This window comes from Macaca mulatta, chromosome 19 (assembly GCF_049350105.2).
Source record: "Macaca mulatta isolate MMU2019108-1 chromosome 19, T2T-MMU8v2.0, whole genome shotgun sequence".
Lineage (NCBI taxonomy): Eukaryota > Metazoa > Chordata > Mammalia > Primates > Cercopithecidae > Macaca > Macaca mulatta.
Genome location: NC_133424.1, coordinates 49193716 through 49215202, shown reverse-complemented (window position 1 = coordinate 49215202; position 21487 = coordinate 49193716). Strand labels below are relative to the sequence as shown.

General features: G+C 50.6%; 2 protein-coding genes across 9 annotated transcripts in view; both read right to left on the bottom strand.

Annotated features, from left to right (window-relative positions):
- The window catches only part of SIPA1L3 (signal induced proliferation associated 1 like 3), a 308912-nt gene that overhangs the window by 68340 nt on the left and 219085 nt on the right, over positions 1-21487 (bottom strand). For all 8 annotated transcript variants that reach the window (XM_028839531.2, XM_028839535.2, XM_077982387.1 and 5 more), the window contains 2 exons: positions 12939-13213; positions 1338-1589 (listed from right to left, as the gene is read on the bottom strand). In XM_028839531.2, coding sequence (XP_028695364.2) covers positions 1338-1589; positions 12939-13213 — 527 coding nt within the window. The remainder of the gene's footprint in view (positions 1-1337; positions 1590-12938; positions 13214-21487) is intronic.
- C19H19orf33 (chromosome 19 C19orf33 homolog) overlaps positions 1-21487 on the bottom strand; it is a 231429-nt gene that overhangs the window by 171597 nt on the left and 38345 nt on the right. The window lies entirely within an intron of this gene.

Sequence of the window (21487 nt, the reverse complement as noted above, 5' to 3'; positions counted from 1 at the left end):
TCTGCTGTCCACTGCTCAGGATGAAGGGGAGGATGCTGAGCACAGGATGAGAGAAGCTGGGATGCCCCTGGGTCCCCTCTTCCCGGATCCACTGCGGCTGCCCCCAACCCACAGCTTTTGCAGGCTGCCCAAGACCGTTCTCGCCTCTGGCCCCCCGGGGACGAGATGTCCCTCTGCAAGTTGGATTCCTTCATTTTTTTGGACAATTTTCTTTTTATCTTTTAATATATAATATCTTCAAAAGAGTATCTATAAGTTATATTTGTCATCATCATAAAACGAACTCCCTTAAGGTACCACCCAACCCGGGACTAGAACGGCGGTGATAACATCTATCCGTGGGCTTCCCCACTTCCATTTCCCTGCCTCCTCCAGGAAGAAATAACTGTCCTAAATTTTGTGCTTATCAGTCCCTTCACCTTAAAAATAACAGAGATTTTTTTTTTTTTTTTTTTTTTGAGACAGAGTCTTGCTCTGTTGCCCATGCTGGAGTGCAGTGGCCAGATCTCAGCTCACTGCAAGCTCCGCTTCCCGGGTTCACGTCATTCTCCTGCCTCAGCCTCCTGAGTAGCTGGGACTACAGGCGCCTGCCACCTCACCCGGCTAGTTTTTTGTATTTTTTAGTAGAGACGGGGTTTCACCGTGTTAGCCAGGATGGTCTCGATCTCCTGACCTTGTGATCTGCCCATCTCGGCCTCCCAAACTGCTGGGATTACAGGCTTGAGCCACCGTGCCCGGCTTTTTTTTTTTTCCAGAGATGAGCCACTGCGCCCGGCTTTTTTTTTTTTTTTTCAGAGATGAGGTATTGCTCAGTCTGGGGTGCAGTGGTGCAATCACAGCTCACTGCAGCCTCCAACTCCTGGGCTCAAGCCATCCTCCCACCTCAGTCTCTTGGGTGGCTGAGACCACAGGTGTGCATCACGCCTGGCTAATTTTTAATAAATGTTTTTTATAGAGTCAGGGTTCCGCTATGTTGCCCAAGCTCTCTAACTCCTGGCCTCAAGTAATGCTCCTGCCTTGACCTCCCACAATGTTGGGATTACAGGCGTGAGCCACTGTGCCCAGCATAAAAAAGCAGAGCTTTAATTGTCTACTTAGTATGGTGAATTTCTAACTCAGATGCTGAGCTCCCCAGCACTGGGTCCCAAACAAGAGGCCCATGGTGAAAGCTGAAGGGAAGGAGGGAGGGAGGAACAAGGGAGACAGAAGGATAAGAAGGAAGGTCGAAAGCCTGAGGCGATGAAGAGGATGGAGGAAATAGTGCAGAGAGGGAGGGGCAGAGGACAGGTGTGGGCCGGTGGGGATTGGGAAGTGTTTGCCCCCCCGCAGGTGCTTACCTCTTGCTGTGCAGTGGCTGGGACTCCCGGAAGGGGACTATGGAGGTCTGCTTCGGGGGCCGGCTCAGGGACTGGGCGTGGCCAGGGGTGGTTGGAGTGGCCCACTTGGAGGCTGGTAGAGAGTTATGGGATGCGGGCCCGCTCCACTGCCAGGGAGCATTGCTGCGGTATGGGGGCCGGCCCCCAGGAGTGATGCTTTCCTGCTCCGTCTTGGGCTCCGAGGTATTCATGTCATAGGTCTCCGGCCAACCCCTGGGGAGAAAAACTGTGTTATTCAGAAAGACCCCAGCCTACCAACATGTGGGCCTGCTGTCTAGGCTGGGTTCTCCTGGCCCAATGCAAACCGGGATGGCCTTTTTTTTTTTTTTTTTTTTGAGACAGAATCTTGCTCTGTCACCCAGGCTGGAGTACAGTGGCACGATCTTGGCTCACTGCAACCTCTGCCTCCCGGGTTCAAGCGGGTTCCGGCTAATTTTTGTATTTTTAGTAGAGAAAGAGTTTCACCATGTTGGCCAGGCTGGTCTTGAACTCCTGACCTCAGGTGATCCACCTGCCTCGGCCTCCCAAAGTGCTGGGATTACAGGAGTGAGCCACTGCGCCTGGCTGGGGATGGTCTATTTTAAAATTCGAGTGAATACCCGTTAAAATGGTCTGAAACTTACCAGCTCAGAGTCTTCAACCAGGATGGGACCCAACACAGGGGCTCCGACTGCTCGGCCCCTTCCACCTCATCTCCTCCCCCTTCCTCCCACTCTCTCTGTTCCCTCCCCTCGCTTCTACCTGACCCAGACCACACGGCTGCCAGTGTCCTCCACAGACCTGCCTGGCCCCCCTTAGCGGTCCTCAGGGCCAGAAAGGCAGATGTCCTCAGAATCAAAGGACAGTAACTGCCTTGTTCCAAAGAATCTTAAAGGCAGCTGGAAGAGGAGCAGGTGACCTACTTTGCAGGGTGGTTTAAAAAAAAAAAAAAAAAAAAAAAAAAGCCCTGAAATCCACAACCTTGAAATAGATGCAGAGAGGCCTATGACTCCCGCTAGACCAGGCTGGCACATGCACCGCGGTGCTCCTGGCTTGAGGTAGGGAGATCCACCGGCTGGGCTGGCATTCTTCACTGCCACTGCAGTGCCACACGGGAGGGGTCCCTGAGCTGTGCTCATGAAATCCACCTTCCGGCAGCTGTGAGAGCTGAGCTCAGAGGAGCCTTCAGCCTGGAAGCTCCCATGCGCCCATCAAGCTGATCCTCTGAGGGTCTCCCAAGTTCCCTGGAGCCACCCAGTTCATGGTCATCCAGCAAAAGGTCTGGTGGATATGGTGGTTCGGAGGCTGCTATGGTCTGGATGTGGGTTCCCCCAAAAGTCATGTGATGGAAACTTAACCCCCAATGCCACTGTTGGGAGGTGGGGCCTGGTGGGAGGAGCTTAGGGCAGAGCCCTCATGAATGGATGAATGCTGCTATAGAAAGGGCTTGCGGGAGTGGGCTCTCTCTCTCTTCTGCTCTTCTGCTGTGTTTGGACATGGCGTTCCTGTCCTCCAGAGGTCACAGGGTTCAAGGCACCATCATGGAAGCAGAAAGACCAGGCCCTATCCTGCCAGTGCCTGGATCTTGAACCTGCAGCCCCCAGAACTCTGAGAAATGTATTTCTGTTATCAGTTATCCGATCTCATGTACTCTGTCAAAGATGCACAAAACAGACTAAGACACAGGTGGATGCGCTCTGGCACCCAGGGCCTGACACACCGCACCCCTCGGTAGCACCATGGCTGGAACTGACCCTCGGCAGTGTCTGCTGGCTGTCTCTTTGGATTGGCAGCTGCCAATGTCTCACCAGGCACCAGGTGAGGAACAGTAACAATATGAATGTCTAACAGAGCCTGTAGACACGCCAGGCCTGGGCAGAGGTGGGGACGGGTACCATCACTGTCTCTGGGCAGTGCACACCTGCCATTCCTGCCTGCCTGGTGTCTCTCCCCTTACCCCCTCTCCTGATAACAGGTCTTTGTTAATACGGGCTCTGGGTGGGGCTGACCCCACTTCTTGGCTCCAGGTATGAGCATGTGACCCAGGTCTGACCAATCAAGTTTTCTCCAAGCCCCTACCCCAACACGATGACTAGCACAGAATTGTCCTGTGCTCTAGGCAGGGCCAACGAGAGATAATGAGCATCAGTTGTTTGTTCTTTTTGAGATGGAGTCTTGCTCTGTCACCAGGCTGGAGTGCAATGGTGAGATCTCGGCTCACTGCAATGATTCCTGTGCCTTAGCCTCCTGAGTAGCTAGGACTACAGGCACGTGCCACCACACCCAACTAATTTTTGTATTTTTAGTAGAAATGGCATTTGACACCCAGGCTGGTGTCGAATACCTGACCTCAAGTAATCCATCTTCCTTGGCCTCCCAAAGTGCTGGGATTACAGGCGTGAGCCACCACACTAAGTCCTTTTTTTTTTTTTTTTTGAGATAGAGGTGGGTGGATCACCTGAGGTCAGGAGTTCAAGACCAGCCTGGCCAACATGGTGAAACCCCATCTCTACTAAAAAGACAAAAATTAGCCAGGCATGGTGGCATGTGCCTATAATCCCAGCTACTAGGGAGGCTGAGGCAGGAGGATCGCTTGAACCTGGGAGGCGGAGGTTGCAGTGAGCCAAGATCATGCCACTGCACTCCAGCCTGGACAACAGAGCAAGACTCCATCTCAAAAAAAAGAAAAAAAAAAATGAAGGCAGCATGCAGCATGGAGCAGTACAGGCTGCGGGGCCAGATGGCTGGTTCAGATTCTAGTCCCGTCATCACCTATATGGGTTTGGGTGAGGAATTCTCTTCTCAGAGCCCCAGTTTCCTAATCTGTAAGATGGGGCTGGCTGTGAGCATTCTCTGAGCGTTAGCAGAGTCTGCACGTACCAAGTGCTTAACAAATCAGAGCTGATGCGGTTGCCTACTCCGGCTGATTCTAAGGACAGTCTGCCTGCTTTTCCCACTAACAGAAGCAAAAGCCTCGCTTCCACTTTCTGAAATCCAGCCAAACCACCTTGGGGCTCTGGAAAAGATTCTGTCCCAGCTCCTCCCGGCTCTCGCCCTCCCCAGTGACCTGAAAATGACCATCATCTAAATCATCAAGAGCTCAGCAAATAACGAAGGTTCCTGGGCCTCACCCCAGATTACATGTAACAGAATCCCCACTGAGGCAGGGCCCAAGGATCTGCATTTGACTGAGCTGCCTGTGATGATGTTGATACATGGTAACATTTGAGAAGGCCTGCTTCATGTATTGATTAAAAAAAGATTTTTTTTTGAGATGAAGTCTTGCTCTGTCACCCTTGTTGGTGTGCAGAGGCACGGTCTTGGCTCACTGCAATCTCCACCTCCCGGGTTCAAGTGATTCTCCTGCCTCAGCCTCCTGAATAGCTGGGATTACAGGCCCGCCACCACGCCTGGCTGATTTTTGTATTTTTAGTAGACACTGGGTTTCACCATGTTGTCTAGGCTGGTCTCGAACTCCTGATCTCAGGTGATTCACCTGCCTCGGCCTCCCAAAGTGTTGGGATTACAGGCATGAGCCACCACGTTGGACCCTTGAATTGTTTTTAAGGATTAAAATGACATAAGATGCATCCCTGTTTCCCACTCCCATCCTCCAGTTTCAACTACCAGAAGCAACCACTGCTCCCAGTTTCTTATGCATTCTTTCAGAAATACCTTATGCAGGAAAGCAAAATATTATTTAAAATAGTAACAAAGTCCAGGCACAGTGGCTCATGCCTATAATCCTAGTACTTTGGGAGGCTAGGGTGGAAGGATTACTTGAGCCTAGGAGTTTGAGATCAGCCTAGGCAACATAGGGAGGCCCTGTCTCTACAAAAAAATTAAAAAAAATTATCTGGGCATGGTGGCACATGCCTATGGTCTCAGCTACTTGGGAGACAGAGGAGGGAGGATCACTTGAGCCTGGCAGGTCAAGGATGCAGTGAGCCATGATCACACCACTGCATTCTAGCCTGGGCAACAGAGTGAGACTATCTCAAAAAAATTAAATAGGCCGGGCGCGGTGGCTCACGCCTGTAATCCCAGCACTTTGGGAGGCCGAGATGGGCGGATCACGAGGTCAGGAGATCGAGCCCATCCTGGCTAAAATGGTGAAACCCCGTCTCTACTAAAAATACAAAAAAAAATTAACCGGCCATGGTGGCAGGCGCCTGTAATCCCAGCTACTCGGGAGGCTGAGGCAGGAGAATGGCGTGAACCTGGGGGGCGGAGCTTGCAGTGAGCCGAGATTGCGCCACTGCACTCCAGCCTGGGTGACAGAGCGAGACTCCGTCTCAAAAAAAAAAAAAAATAAATAAAAATAATAAATAAATAAATAAAATAAAATAGTAATACAAAGACTAGCACGTTATACCTCTGTATAGTATCTTGCTTTTTTTTTTTTCTATTCCCAATTAACAATATATCGGCCAGGTGCAGGGGCTGATGGCTGTAATCCCAGCACTTGGGGAGGCTGAGGCAGGTGGATCGCTTGAGGTCTAGAGTTTGAGACCAGCCTGGCCAACATGGACAAATACCATCTCTACTAAAATACAAAAATTAGTTGGGTATGGTGGTGGGCTTTTGTAATCCCAGCCAGTTGGGAGGTTGAGGCAGGAGAATTGCTTGAACCCGGGAGGTGGAGGTTGCAGTGAGCTGAAATCGCACCACTGCACTCCAGCCTGGGCAAGGAGAGTGAAACCTCGTGTAAAAAAAAGAAGAAAAATGGCCGGGCGCGGTGGCTCACGCCTGTAATCCCAGCACTTTGGGAGGCCGAGATGGGTGGATCATGAGGTCAGGAGATCGAGACCATCCTGGCTAACACGGTGAAACCCCATCTCTACTAAAAAATACAAAAAACTAGCCGGGCGAGGTGGCGGGCGTCTGTAGTCCCAGCTACTCGGGAGGCCGAGGCAGGAGAATGGCGTAAACCCAGGAGGCGGAGCTTGCAGTGAGCCGAGATTGATTGTGCCACTGCACTCCCGCCTGGGTGACAAAGCGAGACTCCGTCTCAAAAAAAAAAAAAAAAAAGAAGAAAAACAAAACAAAACATAACAAACAAAACTTCAGCCTTGTGGCCCAGGGGGTAGGAGGAAGACACTGTGTATTCTCCTCGGTGTCTGAGAGGGAAAGCATGAGGTTGGCGTGCAAGCCATGCAGCCTGGCTGGTGGCAGTGATGGCACTTCTGTCCCGTCCTCACTGCTCCCCTCAGCGTTCACTGCAACAGACATTTGAGCCAAGAGGCTGGAGAGAGCCCAGAGCCAGGGTTATCAGCCCTGCAAATGAGGTCAGCTACACACCTCTGCATTTGAAAAACAACAAAAACCACCCAAGTCCTGACCCATGCCCACCCCTGCAAATGGGAGATCCTGTTTCAGCAGACGCCTTGCAAAGGGAGCAGGAGGGAAGGTCTTCCTCCCGAATAGGGCAGGGAGAACTCGTCTGTCTGGTTGTACTCTCCCTGGCCCTGTCTCCCCAAAGCTGGAGAACCGCACACTTTTCTTTGCGTTTCATTTGGCCCTACCTGCATGTTTGGGGTGACAGTCATGCAACGGGCGAGCTGGCTTATCGTGTGCACCCATGGGAGTGTGTGGAGAAGGATGCGTGTCCTTCCCCGAGAGGGGTAGTCACCAGGGCATTCGCCTGTGGGGTTATCTGGCCTTGACTTGCCCCTGCAGAGATGTGAGCAGGTGTGGCTACGCTTTGGCTCCGGGCAGAGGAGGAAGGCGGCAGGGGAAGAGGGCTGGGAACGGGAGATACCTGGGGCGTGACTGGAGTCCTGAGGCTGAGCCATCGGGGGTGGGGGTAGGGGTGGCCACACCCTCAGGTTCAGGGTTTAGGCCTGCTCAGAACTGTCCCCCACCAAGGGAAGAGAGAGCAAGCACGACTAAGGAAAGTGAGGGTGGGGAAATCACTCGCATGCCCGCGTATTAACAGCTTGTGATGGCTTTCGGAGACCGCACAGTATAATGGAGACAGGCCAACCTGGATTTGAATTTTCTTTGCTGCTTACTAGCTGTGCAACACGGCAAAATGATTTGTTTGCCCTGGGCCTCGGTTTTCTCATCTATAAAGCAGAGATCACACCAGCCCTGGTGTGAGCCCAGCAAGGTCATCTGTGAATACAGTACTCATCGGCACCCCATCTTGTGTCCTCCTCTTGGCTCAATCTGCTGCAGCCATGCAGGCCCACTTTCTGGTCTGTCTCCGAGCCATGGGCCTTTGCTCTCACCTTCGGGCCTTCCCAGACCACCCTGTCCAATGTGGGTTATGTGCCCTTTACAGTCCTCACATCCAGTACCTCAGCATCAGTGTCTCTCAAGCGCCTCCTATAGGCCAAGTACTGTCCCATTTTTTTTTTTTTTTTCCTGAAATGGAGTCTCGCTCTGTCACCCAGGCTGGAGCGTAGTGGCGCAATCAGCTCACTGCAACCTCCACCTCCTGGGTTCAAGTGATTCTCCTGCCTCAGTCTCCCGAGTAGCTGGGATTACAGGCGTGCGCCACCATGCCCGGCTAATTTTTGTATTTTTTGTAGATACAGGGTTTCACCATATTGGCCAGGCTGGTCTCAAACTCCTGACCTTGTGATCCGCCTGCCAAAGTACTGGCCTCCCAAAGTACTGGGATTACAGGCGTGAGCCACCGAGCGTGGTGTTTTTTTTTTTTTTTTTTTGAGAAAGCTTCAGTGCAGCGGTGTGATCATGGCTTACTGCAGTCTCAGCCTCCTACCTCATCCTGAGTAGCTGAGACTACATGCATGTGCCATCACACCTAGCTAATTTTCAAAAATTTGGGCTGGGTGTGGTAGCTCACACTGTAATCCCAGCACTTTGGGAGGTTGAGACGGGCGGATCACATGAGGTCAGGAGTTTGAGACCAGCCTGGCCAACATGGTGAAACCCTGTCTCTGCTAAAGATACAAAAATTAGCCGGGTGTGGTAGTGCATGCCTGTAGTCTCAGCTACTCAGGAGGAAGAGGCAGAAGAATTGCTTGCACCCAGGAGGTGGAGCTTTCAGTGAGCTAAGATCATGCCACTGCACTGCAGTCTGGGCAACAAGAGTAAAACTCTGTCTCAAAAAAAAAAAAAAATTGTTGTAGTGGCGAGGTCTTGCTATGTTGCCTAGGCTGGTCTCAAACTGCTGGGCTCAAGTGATCCTCTGGCCTTGGCCTCCAAAAGTGCTGAGAGCCACCAGCACTCCACAGTCACAAGCCATTCACTGGGTCTGACCTGTCCTATGTGCTTTACAAGTTGGATCTCTTCAACTTCACAAACGCTCTTGTGGAAAGGACGTTATTGTCCTTGTTTTACAAATGAGGAAACCAGGCACAGGGTGGTGAGGCCACTTCCCTAGGGTTGCAGGTAACAAGGGGAAGAGCTGGGATTCAAACCTAGACAGCCTGCCTCACTGCAGAGCCTGCCTCCCCCGCTATGCTCTCCTGCCTCCCCACTCTGTGATCTGAAATCATCTCATTCATTTACTTGTTTACTGTTTGTCTCCCCTGACCCACTAGGGCCTCACTCCATGAGGCCAAGGCCTCGGCTGTCCTCCGTGCACTGCTTCCAGAGCTGGGAACATGGTGCATCTCTCTCATTGGTCACTTCTGGAGGTTGCTAGGGACCAACTCATTATTCTGAAAACTGTTTTTATCTTGCCTTCTCTGTACAAATTATACCACAGGGTAACTGAACGGTTAGAGAAAGAAAGCTCTTTTTAGAAGCATTCCAACCAATACATGAAGAAGGAACGACAGAATGAAGATGGCACTCGTCTGCAAGCTGTCATGAAATGATGGATCTAGGCAGTGCCTAGCAGTGGCTGCTTGGCTGTGAAACAGGGCTGAAGGGGACGTGTGGTGATGCTAGGCGCCACTGTCTGAAGCCTATGCTCGCCTTTAGTGTCACTTGCAGAGGGACACCAGGCACGCAGTGCCTTCTTGCAGATGCATACCTGGGAGTGCTGCGGCCGAAAGACATCACACTGGGGCCTGAGCAAGCTTCCATCTTTGACTCTAGTTTACAGAAAATACCAGTGGTGGAGCAACAGGCTAAAGAACACCATGGGGAGGCCGCCAGCTAAAGCCAGGAAGTGGGAAATTCCAAGGACAGGTGACCTGGTTTCTTTCCAAAATAAACTGCAAGGAAAAGGCGAGGCACAATGGCTCATGTCTGTAATCCCAGCAGTTTGGGAGGCTGTGGCGGCCAGATCACCTGAGGTCAGGAGTTCAAGACCAGCCTGGGAAGCATGGTGAAACCCCGTATCTATGAAAAACATGAAATTTAGCCAGGCATGGTGCTGCACGCCTGTAGTCCCAGCTAATCAGGAGGCTGACACAGGAGAATCACTTGAACCCAGGAGGCGGAGGTTGCAATGAGCCGAGATTGTGCCACTGCACTCCAGCCTGGGTAACAGAGCGAGACTCTGTCTCAAAGGAAAAAAAAAAAGAGCCTTGAGAGATACATCAATCAAATACAATAGGAGAATTCTTTTTTTGTTGAGGCGGAGCTTCATTCTTGTTGCCCAGGCTAAGTACAATGGCGCAATCTCAGCTCACCACAACCTCTGCCTCCCGGATTCAAGCAATTCTCCTGCCTCAGCCTCCCGAGTAGCTGGGATTACAGGCATGCGCCACCACACCCAGCTAATTTTGTATTTTTAGTAGAGATAGTGTTTCTCCCTGTTGGTCAGGCTGGTCTTGAACTCCAGCTTGGTTCAGGCTGGTCTTGAACTCCCACCTGGTGATCCGCCTGTCTTGGCCTCCCAAAGTGCTGGGATTATAGGCGTGAGCCACCGTACCCTGCCTAATAGGAGAATTCTGATGAACAACTGTTAAAAAAAAACAAAGAGATGAGGTCTCCCTCTGTTGCCCAGGCTGGAGTGCAGTGGCACAATCATGGCTTCCTGTAGCTTCAGCTTCCTGGGCTCAAGTGATCCTCCTACCTCAGCCTAAAAATAGCTGGGGTTACAACTGCACTATTTTTTTTTTTTCCTTTGGGCAGAGATGCAGACATGGGGGTCTCACTGTGTTGGCTAGGCTGGGTCTTGAACTCTTGGCCTCAAGTGATCTTCCCACCTCAGCCTCCCAAAGTGTTATGATTATAGGTGTGAATCCAGCCTAGATAGTTGACATTAAGAAATTACTGTTGGCTGGGCACAGTGGCTCACGTCTGTTAACCCCAGCACTTTGGGAGGCCGAGGCGGACGGATCATGAGGTCAAGAGATTGAGACCATCCTGGACAACATGGCAAAACCCCATGTCTACTAAAAATACAAAAATTAGCTGAGCATGGTGGCACGTGCTCGTAGTCCCAGCTACTTGGGAGGCTGAGGCAGGAGAATCGCTTGAACCTGGGAGGCAGAGGTTGCAGTAAGCCGAGATAGCACCAATGCACTCCAGCCTGGCAATAGAGCGAGACTCCATCTCACAAAAAAAAAAAAAAAGAAAGAAAGAAAAAGAAAATACTGTTAAGACCAGGTGTGGGGGCTCAAGCCTGTAATCCCAGTACTTTGGGAGGCCCACGCAGGCAGATCTCTTGAGGTCAGGAGTTGAGATCAGCCTGGCCAACATGGGGAAGCCCTGTCTCTACCAAAAAATACAAACATTAGCTGGGCATGGTGGCACATGTCTGTAGTTCCAGCCTCTCGAGAGGCTGAGGCTGAGGCAGGAGAATCGTTTGAACCGGGAGGTGGAGGTTGCACTGAGCCGAGATGGTGCCACTGCACTCCAGCCTGGGCAACAGAGTGAGACTCCATCTCAAAAAAAAAAAAAAAAATTAAATAAATAAATAAAACACAAACAAATAAAAAACAAGAAATACATGAAATTACTGCTAAATTTGTTAAGTGTAATTTTTTAAAAAAGGTCTTTATTGTATAGAGGTACATTCCAGGATCTGGAATTGTTTTAGATAATCTAAGGTGACAGGTGGGGCAGGAAGAGGATATGGACATAATACAACAAAAAAACGAAAACCTGGCCGCATGTTGGTAAGTGCTCAGAGGGCCCAGTATACTTTTGTTCCCTGCAGTAGGATATTTCTTTTTATTTCTTTTTTTTCTTTTTTTTGAGATGGAGTCTCGCTCTCTCTCCTAGGCTGGAGTGCAGTGGCGCAATCTCGGCTCACTGCAACCTCCGCCTCCTAGGTTCGTGCCATTCTCCTGCCTCAACCTCCTGAGTAGCTGGGACTACAGGCGCCCGCCACTACGCCCGGCTAATTTTTTGTATTTTTTAGTAGAGACGGGGTTTCACCATGTTAGCCAGGATGGTCTCGATCTCCCGACCTCGTGATCCGCCCATCTCAGCCTCCCAGAGTGCTGGGATTACAGGTGTGAGCCACTGCGCCCAGCCTTATTTCTTTTTAATTTTGGTGGGTACATAGTAGGTGTATATATTTATGGGGTACATGATATGTTTTGATACTTGTAATACACTTTATGTTTGAGATGTTCCATTAAAAAATGAAACAGCCTGGGGAGGCTCAGCACTTTGGGAGGCTGAGGCAGGCAGATCACCTGAGGTCAGGAATTCAAGACAGTCTGGGCCACATGGTGAAACTCCGTCTCTCCTAAAAATACAAAAATTAGCTGGGCGTGGTGGCACGCGCCCGTAGTCCCAGCTACTCGGGAGGCTAAGGTAGGAGAATCACTTGAACCCGGGAGGTGAAGTTTGCAGTGAGTTGAGATCACGCCACTGCACTCCAGCCTGGGTGACAGAGCGAGACTCCATCTTAAAACAAAACAAAAAAACAAAACAAAACAAAAGAAGTAAGTCACCTACCAGCTTCCCAGTGTGCGTGGAATAAAACCTAAGCTTCTCCCATGGCTCATGAAGCCCACACCATCTGCCTGGTCACCTCTCTGTCCTTTGCTCCCAGCTCTCACTCCTGCTTGCTCTGCTCCAGCCACACCGGCCTCCCTGCACTCCAGCAACGCACCACCTATGTACACTGGGGAGGCTGTGCCCTGGCCAGCTCCCGTCGGGAGCCCGCTGACCAGAAAACCACATGGCTGCCTCCCCATGGAGCCTTCTCTGCCCGCCTTGTAAGCAGCTCTCCCACTGTGCTGCAGCCCCTTCGTTATCCTGCTTTAATTCCCTTCTGAGACTTCGCACTACCTGATCCTGTGTGACACACCTATTTCTTCACGGCCTGTCTTTCCCTGTAGAACACAAACCCCAAAGGAGCAGGCACTTTGTTGTGGTCACTTTGAACAGAGCTTGCACATAGCAGGGGCTCAATAAACACATTTTGAACAAATGAATGAAGTGTGGGGGGCCCACAGGCAAGTGACTATTAACATCGTGTGCTTCATGCAGAAAACAGGAAGAATGAGGTTCTCCCTTTACAGGGCAACTGTGGAGATTAAATGGGATCGTGCATATGTGAAGGGCTAAACCAGTAACTGGCATACAGTAAGCGCTCTGTAGATGCGCCCTCCCCATCCTGTCACCGTTGCCATTATTCCTGCCTAGAAGGGCCTATGCCCCCTCTATTGGGACCTCAAGTGACAGTGCCAGGGAGGTCTCATGCCAGCGATCTGGGAGCTGCCACCCACCACCCGGCTGAAAGGCGGAGGCCCTTACCTCCGGGGTGTGCCGTCCTCGAAAGGCGGGATGATGACCACCTTCACGGTGACAGAGGTGCGCAGCAGGTCGATCATCTGGTCGTGGGTCAATGTGACCACGGCCACCTTGCAGATCTCCACCAGTCGGCTGCCCTGCCGGAGGCCAGCCTGCCAGGCGAACCCGTAGTCCTCGACCTCGGCCACCGTGCCGTCGTACTTCACGTGGAAGCCCAGCTGCCCGAGCCCGTTCCGCCGCAGCGTCATGTCCACTGTCTCCCAGCCATTGGTCATCACCTGCAGGCCACAGGCAGGATCTAGCCTCAGAAGCTGCCTGGGTCAGTTTCCCCACTTTGAGGTCAAAAACCTGCTGACTCCCATCTTTTAATACCTTCCTGGGCGATGGCAGGAGACCTGAAGGGGGAACACGCACCCGGTCCCAGCCCGGCTTCCTGATTTCTGGAGGGGAAATGTGGCTATGCGACCCAGTGGCTTCTAACCTTGCAGAGACAATGGCGGTCATGAGCTATGGCTCCAAAGGCCCCGACCTCCCTCCTTCTTGGGGTCAGTGGGATTGCACTTCTTGGCTCCTTTGTGGTTGGGTGGGGCCCTGGGACTTGTTTTGGCCAATGAATTGTGAGTGGCACTGGCATGTCCTCTGGGCTGCGGTATTTGTTTATTTTATTATTTATTTATTTTTGAGACAGAGGCTCACTTTGTCACCCAGGCTGGAGTGCAGCGGCATGACCTCAGCTCACTGCAACATCTGCCTCCTGGGTTCAAGCGATTCTCCTGCCTCAGCCTTCCGAGTAGCTGGGATTACAAGTGTGTGCCACCACGCCTGGCTAATTTTGGTATTTTTAGTAGAGACAGGGTTTTACCATTTTGGCCAGGCTGGTCTCGAACTCCTGACCTCAAGTGATCCACCCGTCTTGGCCTCCCAAAGTGCTGGGATTACAGGCGTGAGCCACCACGCCTGGCCAAGAAAAGGAATAATTTTATGTCACAAACTACTCTACACATTCACGTTTTACACACAGGCCCACAGACACAAATATTCCTTGCAATTCAAATCTGTCACATTCTTGAGTGTGGATAGCAAGAAGAGTTTGGATGGTAAATGACTTACCTGAAAATGTCACTGAATCTGTTTGGTTCCTGATTTGGATGGCGAGAATTTGGAAAGTGGGGGAAACATGTATGACCAAAACAATGCTTCATAAAATAGTCTTATCTTTACTCACTGAGGCACACTGTGACACTTTTCATTGTTTCCCATACTATTACTATGGCAGAACCCTTATAAAGGGGATCAGTGCCCATATAAAAGAGGCCTGACACGGTGGTGCCTGCCTGTAATCCCAGCTACTCGGAAGGCTGACTCAGGAGAATCACTTGAACCCGGGAGGTGGAGGTTGCAGTGAGCTAAGATTGCGCCATTGCACTCCAGCCTGGGCGACAGAGTGAGACTGTCTCAAAAAAAAAAAAAAAAAAAAAAGAGGCCCAAGGAACTTGTTCACCTCTTCCACTGTGATAGCAAGAAGGTGACATCTGTGAATTTGAAAGGGGCCCTCACCAGATATTGAACCTGCAGGTGCCTTTATCTTGGACTTCCTGGCTTCTGGAACTGCGAGGAAATAAATTTCTCTAGCTTATAAACTACCCAGTCTAAGGTATGTTGTTATATTCAGGCTAAATGGACTAAGATATCTAACCTTTAACATTGTTGTAACTCAGGATGAGTGCAGAGCCTCACGCCTGTAGTCTCAGCACTTTCCCAGGCCAAGGCAGGAGGACTGCTTGAGCCCAGGAATTCAAGATGAGCCTGGGCAACATAGCAAGATCTCCTCTCCACTAAAAAAAAAAAAAAAAAAAAAAAATTAGTTGAACATGGTGGCATACTCTTGCAGCCCCAGCTACTCGGGAGGCTAAGGTGCAAAGCAGGCTTGAGCCCAGGAGACTGACGCTGTAGTGAGCAATGACTGTGCCACTGCACTCCAGCCGGGTTGAGAGCAAGATCTTGTCTTTAAAAATAAAAATTAAAATCAAAAATTAAAAAAAATTATGTCTCTGTGATTGATTTTATAGCCCATTCATGGGTGACAATGTGTTTATTTGACAATAAGGAATTATTGTTAATTTTTTATTTTATGTATGATGACAAGATACTTATGTTTTAAGAGTTTGTATCTTTTAGAAATAAATATTGAAGAGTTTACGGATGAAATGATAGGATGTCTAGGATTTGCTTCAAAATAATTTGGAAAGAGAGGGAGGGAAGAAAGAAACAAGATCAGCCATGGGTCAGTAACTGCTGAGGCTGGGCTGGTGATGAAGATTTGGGTTCTTTTTTTTTTTTTTGAGACGGAGTTTCACTCTTGTCGCCCAGGCTGGAGTGCAGTGGTGCAATCTCGGCTCACCGCAACCTCCACTTCCCGGGTTCAAGCAATTCTCCTGCCTCAGCCTCCCGAGTAGCTGGGATTATAGGCGTGCTAATTTTGTATTTTTAGTATAGATGGGGTTTCTCCATGTTGGTCAGGCTGGTCTCAAACTCCCGACCTCTGGTGATCTACCTGCCTTGGCCTCTCAAAGTGCTGGGATTACAGGTGTGAGCTACCGTGCCCAGCCAAGACTGGGTTTCTTATATGATTCCTTTTGCTTTAGTGTATGCTTGCAATTTTCTATAATTAAAAAGTAAAATTCGGCCGGGCGTGGTGGCTCACGCCTGTAATCCCAGCACTTTGGGAGGCTGAGGCGGGCAGATCACGAGGTCAGCAGATAGAAACCATCCTGGCTATCTGGTGAAACCCCGTCTCTACTAAAAATACAAAAAAAAAAATTAGCTGGGTGTGGTGGCGGGCGCCTGTAGTCCCAGCTACTCGGGAGGCTGAGGCAGGAGAATGGCGTGAACCCAGGAGGTGGAGCTTGCAGTGAGCCGAGATCACCTGCCACTGCACTCCACCCTGGGCGACAGAGCAAGACTCTGTCTCAGAAAAAAAAAAAAGTAAAATTGGGCTGGGTGCCATGTCTCATGCCTGCAATTCCAGCACTTTGGGAGGCTGAGGTGGGAGGATCACCTGAGGTCAGGAGTTCAAGACCAGCCTGGGCAATATGGTGAAACCCTATCTCTAGTAAAAAAAAAAATACAAAATTAGCTGGGCGTGGTGGTGCACACCTGTAATCCCAGCTACTTGGGAGGCTGAGGCAGGAAGATCACTTGAACCCGGGAGGTGGAGGTTGCAGTGAGCTGAGATCGCGCCAATGCGCTCCAGTCTGGGAGACAGGGTGAGATCCATCTCAAAAAAAACCCCACAAAAAAGTAAAATTCATTTGAAAGCAAAGGTGTAGCTTAGTGCTTCAGAAGAGAAAGCTGTGGCTGGATTCGTCCTAGCCCATTCCTTCTGCTCTGGGAGTCAAAATTCTTCTTCCCTTTGAAGCTGTCCCTCTTGTGTCCAAGGAGTTTGGCTGTGGGTTATTAAGCAAAGTCCTGTGTGTCTGTGCCCACAATCAATTAGGCCACACCAGCCCTCAGAGTTGCAGGCGGTTCCTTGGAAGGCCCGACCTTCCATAGAGTCCAGAGAGAGAGAGTAGGCAACAGCTCAGCAAACACTGCTGTGGCAAGGCCTGCCAATGCTGTTTGTTTTCCATTCCCCCTGCCTCTGCCTTTTGGTAATTAGGTCCAGGCCTCCTCTGTAAAACAGAGTTTTGATGGGCACGTGGCCACCAAGTTGGGGACCACATTTCTCTGCTTCCTTTGTAGCTGGGTATGGACAGATGACTCAGTTTTGACCAACAGGATATGAAGTGATGAAACTTCCACGTCGTGTTCTTTCTTTTCTTTTCTTTTTATTTTTAGAGACGGAGTCTCGCTCTTGTCACCCAGGCTGGAGTGTAGTGGTGCGATCTCGGCGCACTGCAACCTCCGCCTACCAGGATCAAGTGATTCTCCTGCCTTAGCCTCCCCAGTAGCTGGGATTACAGGCGCCACCCACCATGCCCAGCTTTTTGTATTTTTAGTAGAGACTGGGTTTTACCACGTTGGCCAGGCTGGTCTCGAACTCCTGACCTCAGGTGATCCGCCTGCCTCGGCCTCCCAAAGTGCTGGGATTATAGGCAAGAGCCACTGCGCCCGGCTTTTTTTTTTTTTTTTTGGTAGAGATGGGGTCTCGCTCTGTTGCCCAGGCTGGTCTTGAACTCCTGGCCTCAAGCAATCCTCTCACCTCAGCCTCCCAAAGCTCTGGGATTACAGGCGTGAGGTACTGCATCCAGCCAAAATCCTCTAAATCAGGGATGTCCAATCTTTCGGCTTCCCTGGGCCACATTGGAAGAAGAACTGTCTTGGGGCCAGGTGCAATGGCTCACATCTCTAGTCCCAGCACTTTGGGAAACTAGGCCGGTGGATTGCTTGAGGTCAGGAGTTTGAGACCAGCCTGGTCACCACGACAAAACCCCGTCTGTACTAAAAATACAAAAATTAGCTGGGCATGGTGTTTCACGCCTGTAATTCCAGCTACTTGGGAGGCTGAGGCACAAGAATCGCTTGAACCTGGGAGGTCGAGGTTGCAGTGAGCCACGATTGCACCAATGCACTCCAGCCTGGGCGACCAGAGCGAGACTCTGTCTCAAAGAAAAAAAAAAGAATCGTCTTGGGCCTCACACGAAATACACTAATGCTAATGATAGCTGATAAGCTTAAAAAAAAATCACAAAAAAATTCATAATGTCATAATGTTTTAAGAAAGTTTATGAATTTGTGTTGGGTGCCATTCAAAGCCGTCTTGGGCTGCAGGTTGGACAAGCTTGCTCTAAATGTTAAACTCTGGTAACTAACTTAATATGTCTGGGATTGTATCCAAACCATGGATTTGAGACCTTCTCCTTGTCTGATTCAGCACCATCTGATAGGTTCTCCTGGCATCCTCCACACCCCCCTTTCAAGCTCTTGGCACATTTAACTGTGTGTTTAATATCTGTCCCAGAGAGGTGCCCCATGAAAGTAGGCCTGGGTCTGTTACGGTCAGTGCTACGTCCCAGTACTGCCCAGGCCAAGGCCAGGCACATAGTAACACTCACTCAATTAACCAGTGATGGAATACCATTAGTTCAGGATGTCTGGGGCAGTCAAGTCAGCCTGCCGGGGAGAGTGTGGAATCTGTACCCTGTGGGTGCTTCACAAAGAGAGAAACTTGCTGTCATGAGTCATTCAAGGTGGGCCTGCCCCTTCATGGGAGATGGCTTATGTCACCATTCCCTGGCCCACTGGTTCCCCAGCAGGTTCTGGGGCGTTGAGACTGGGGGTGGGGGTGGGGGTATGGCTGTGGAAATGTGCTCTAAAAGGACTCCGCCAACAGTAGGAACGGGGGTGGGCGTGGGACAGAGTAGCAGTGAGGATGTGGGTAAAACATGTCACCTGGCACAGTGCCTGGCATGGTCGCTGCTTAAAAAACGCGAGCTGCTGTGAGGATTAGGGGAGGTGGAGTAGCCTAGCGTTTAAGAACCCAGGCTTGGCTGGGCACAGTGGCTCAGGCCTGTAATCGCAGCACTTTGGGAGGCCAAGACGGGTGGATCACTTGAGGCCAGGAGTTCGAGAACAGCCTGGCCAACATGGCAAAACCCCATCTCTATTAAAAATGCAAAAATTAGCTGGGTGTGGTGGCGGGCGCCTATAGTCCCAGCTACTTGGGGAGCTGAGACAGGAGAATTGCTTGAACCCGGGAGGTGGACGTTGCAGTGAGCTGAGATCGCACTGCTGCAGTCCAGCCTGGGGGACAGAGCAAGACTCCGTCTCAAAAAACAAAACAAAATGAAAAATCCAAAAACCCAGGTTCTTTGGGCTCTGGGCAAGTCAAGGTATCTCTGGGCCTGTTTCCTCATCTGCAAAGTGAGGAGGAGAATGGTATCTACCTCATCAGGCTTTTGCGAGCAAGAGACGCAAAACCACCCAAGGTGCTGAGCAGGGTCTGACGCACGGCTGGCGCCTACTTGAAGCTCGCTATTATGGCTGTTGCAGCGTACAATGCATTCATGCCTACACTCGGTTCCTGCTCACTCAGCGGCTACTGTGCGCCAGATGCTGGCCTAGGTGCTGAGGACATGGCAGTGAACACGTAACGCACAGTGCATGGCAGACGGTGGTTAAGCAGGCAAAGCGGGAGAATGTGCTGCAAGCCAGGGGAGGGGGTGTGCAATCTTAGATAACAAGGCCTCACTGACAAGGCAACATGTGACCAAAGGCCTGTAGGAGGAAAGGGAGCGAGCCATGTGGTGATCAGAGCAGTGTTCCAGCGAGAGGCACAGGCAGTACAAGGGCCCTGAGGCTGGACACCGTCCTAGCATGCACATGAAATCCCAGAGGTCTGCATGGCTGGGGCAGAGACAGCAACAGGGATGTGAGGTCAGAGAAGTCGACAGGGAGTCAGGTCACACCCGGCCTCATGGGCTTCGATAAGGACTGAGGCTTTAACCTACAGTGACCTGAGGGTTTAGAGCAGAGAGGTGATGTGATCAGATTGCTCTCACTACCAGTGATGTGATCAGATTGCTCTCACTACCATGTCGAGAACAGGCCACAGAGAAGCAAGGGCAGGGGCAAGAAGGACCAGAAAGGACACTACCTAAAGTGTCCGGGAGAGACCAGGTTGGCTGGCGCCAGGGTGGGGGCTGTGGGAGAGGCGGTTGGCGTCTGCCTGCGGAAGTGGAGCTGACGAATGTGGGCATGAGAGAGAGTGGAGCCCAGGCTGATGCCAAGGCTCTGACATCTGCAAACGGAGGGATGGACTTGACCTTTTTTCCCTAAAACCTTATTTGAGTAGAGGACTTCTGTTTTACGAAGTCAGGAAACCTCTGAGAGGGGTGGGGAGAAACACTGGAGTTTGCTTTTGTTTGTTTGTTTTGAGACAGAGTCTTGCTCTGTCACCCAGGTTGGAGTACAGTGGCTTACTCTCGGCTTACTGCAACCTCTGCCTCTTGGGTTCAAGCATTTCTCCTCCCTTAGCCTCCCACGTAGCTGGGATTACAGGTGTGTGCCACCACGCCTGGTTAATTTTTGTATTTTTAGTAGAGATGGGGTTTTACCATGTTGGCCAGGCTGGTCTCGAACTCCTGACCTGAAATAATCCATCCACCTCGGCCTCCCTAAGTGCTGGGATTACAGGTGTGAGCCACCGCGCCTAGTCACTTTTTCATTTTTTTTTTTTTTTTTTGAGCTGGGGTCTTTCTCTGTTGCCGAGGTTGGAGTGCAGTGGTGTGATCATAGCTCGCTGCAGCCTCAAACTCCTGGGCTCAAGTGATCATCCCATTCAGCCTCCTGAATAGTTGAGGCCACAAGCCTCACCATGCCCAGCTAATTTAGTTTTTAGTTTTATTTTTTGAGAAAGAGTCTCGCACTGTCACCCAGGCTGGAGTGCAGTGGCACAATCTCAGCTCACTGCAAGCTCCGCCTTCTGGGTTCACGCCATTCTCCTGCCTCAGCCTCCCGAGTAGCTGGGACTACAGGCACTCGCCACCATGCACGGCTAATTTTTTGTATTTTTAGTAGAGATGGGGTTTCACCTTATTAGCCAGGATGGTCTTGATCTCCTGACCCTGTGATCCGCCTGCCTTGGCTAATTTATTAAAAATTTTTTTTTAGAAACAGGGTCTCACTATATTGCCCAGGCTGGTCTCAAACTCCTGGGCACAAGCAATCCTTTCTCTTTGGCCTCCCAAAGTGTTGGGATTATAAGCATGAGCCACTGCACCCAGCAATGCAGAATGATTCTTGTTCCTGCTTTTCAGTTGAAGAACCTGAATCACAAAGAAGCTAAATAACTTGGCATAAGGTCATGCAGCTGGTGAGTGGCAGTGCTGGGACTTGAAGACAGGCCTTCTGACTCTAGATCTTGTGCTCTGAACTGCCGTGTTATATGCTATCTTTATTTAGCATGCATGCCACACCGTTCTGCCAAACCCACTGCAGAGGCAATCACTGACCACAGTCTTCTTTCTTGTGGAGCTTAGATGGTGCCTGAGTACTTCTCAGCACAATGCTTCAGGCAGACAGCAACTCAGCTGTCACCAATCTGCCACTCTTGGTTTGTCTGCTTTGTCCACGAGGGGTTTAGGGGAAGATTTCTACCTAGACTGTGAGTCTTTGTCTTTTAATAGGGCAAGTTAAACCATTCACATTTACTGTGATTGCTAACATGGAACTCATTCCTGCCATATCATTTTATGTTCCTTTGTGCTTTCTTGTATTTTTTCCTCCTCTCCCCTCTGCCCTATCCTTTAATGGTTTGGACATTTTTCATTTTATTTTAATTATTATAGAAAGTACTCTTTTTTTTTTTTTTTGAGACAGAGTCTTGCTCTGTCACCCAGGCTGGAGTGCAGTGGCGCGATCTCGGCTCACTGCAAGCTCCGCCTCCCAGGTTCACGCCATTCTCCTGCCTCAGCCTCCCGAGTAGCTGGGACTACAGGCGCCCGCCACCGCGCCCGGCTGATTTTTTTTTTGTATTTTTGGTAGAGACGGGGTTTCACCGTGTTAGCCAGGATGGTCTCGATCTCCTGACCTCGTGATCCACCCGCCTCGGC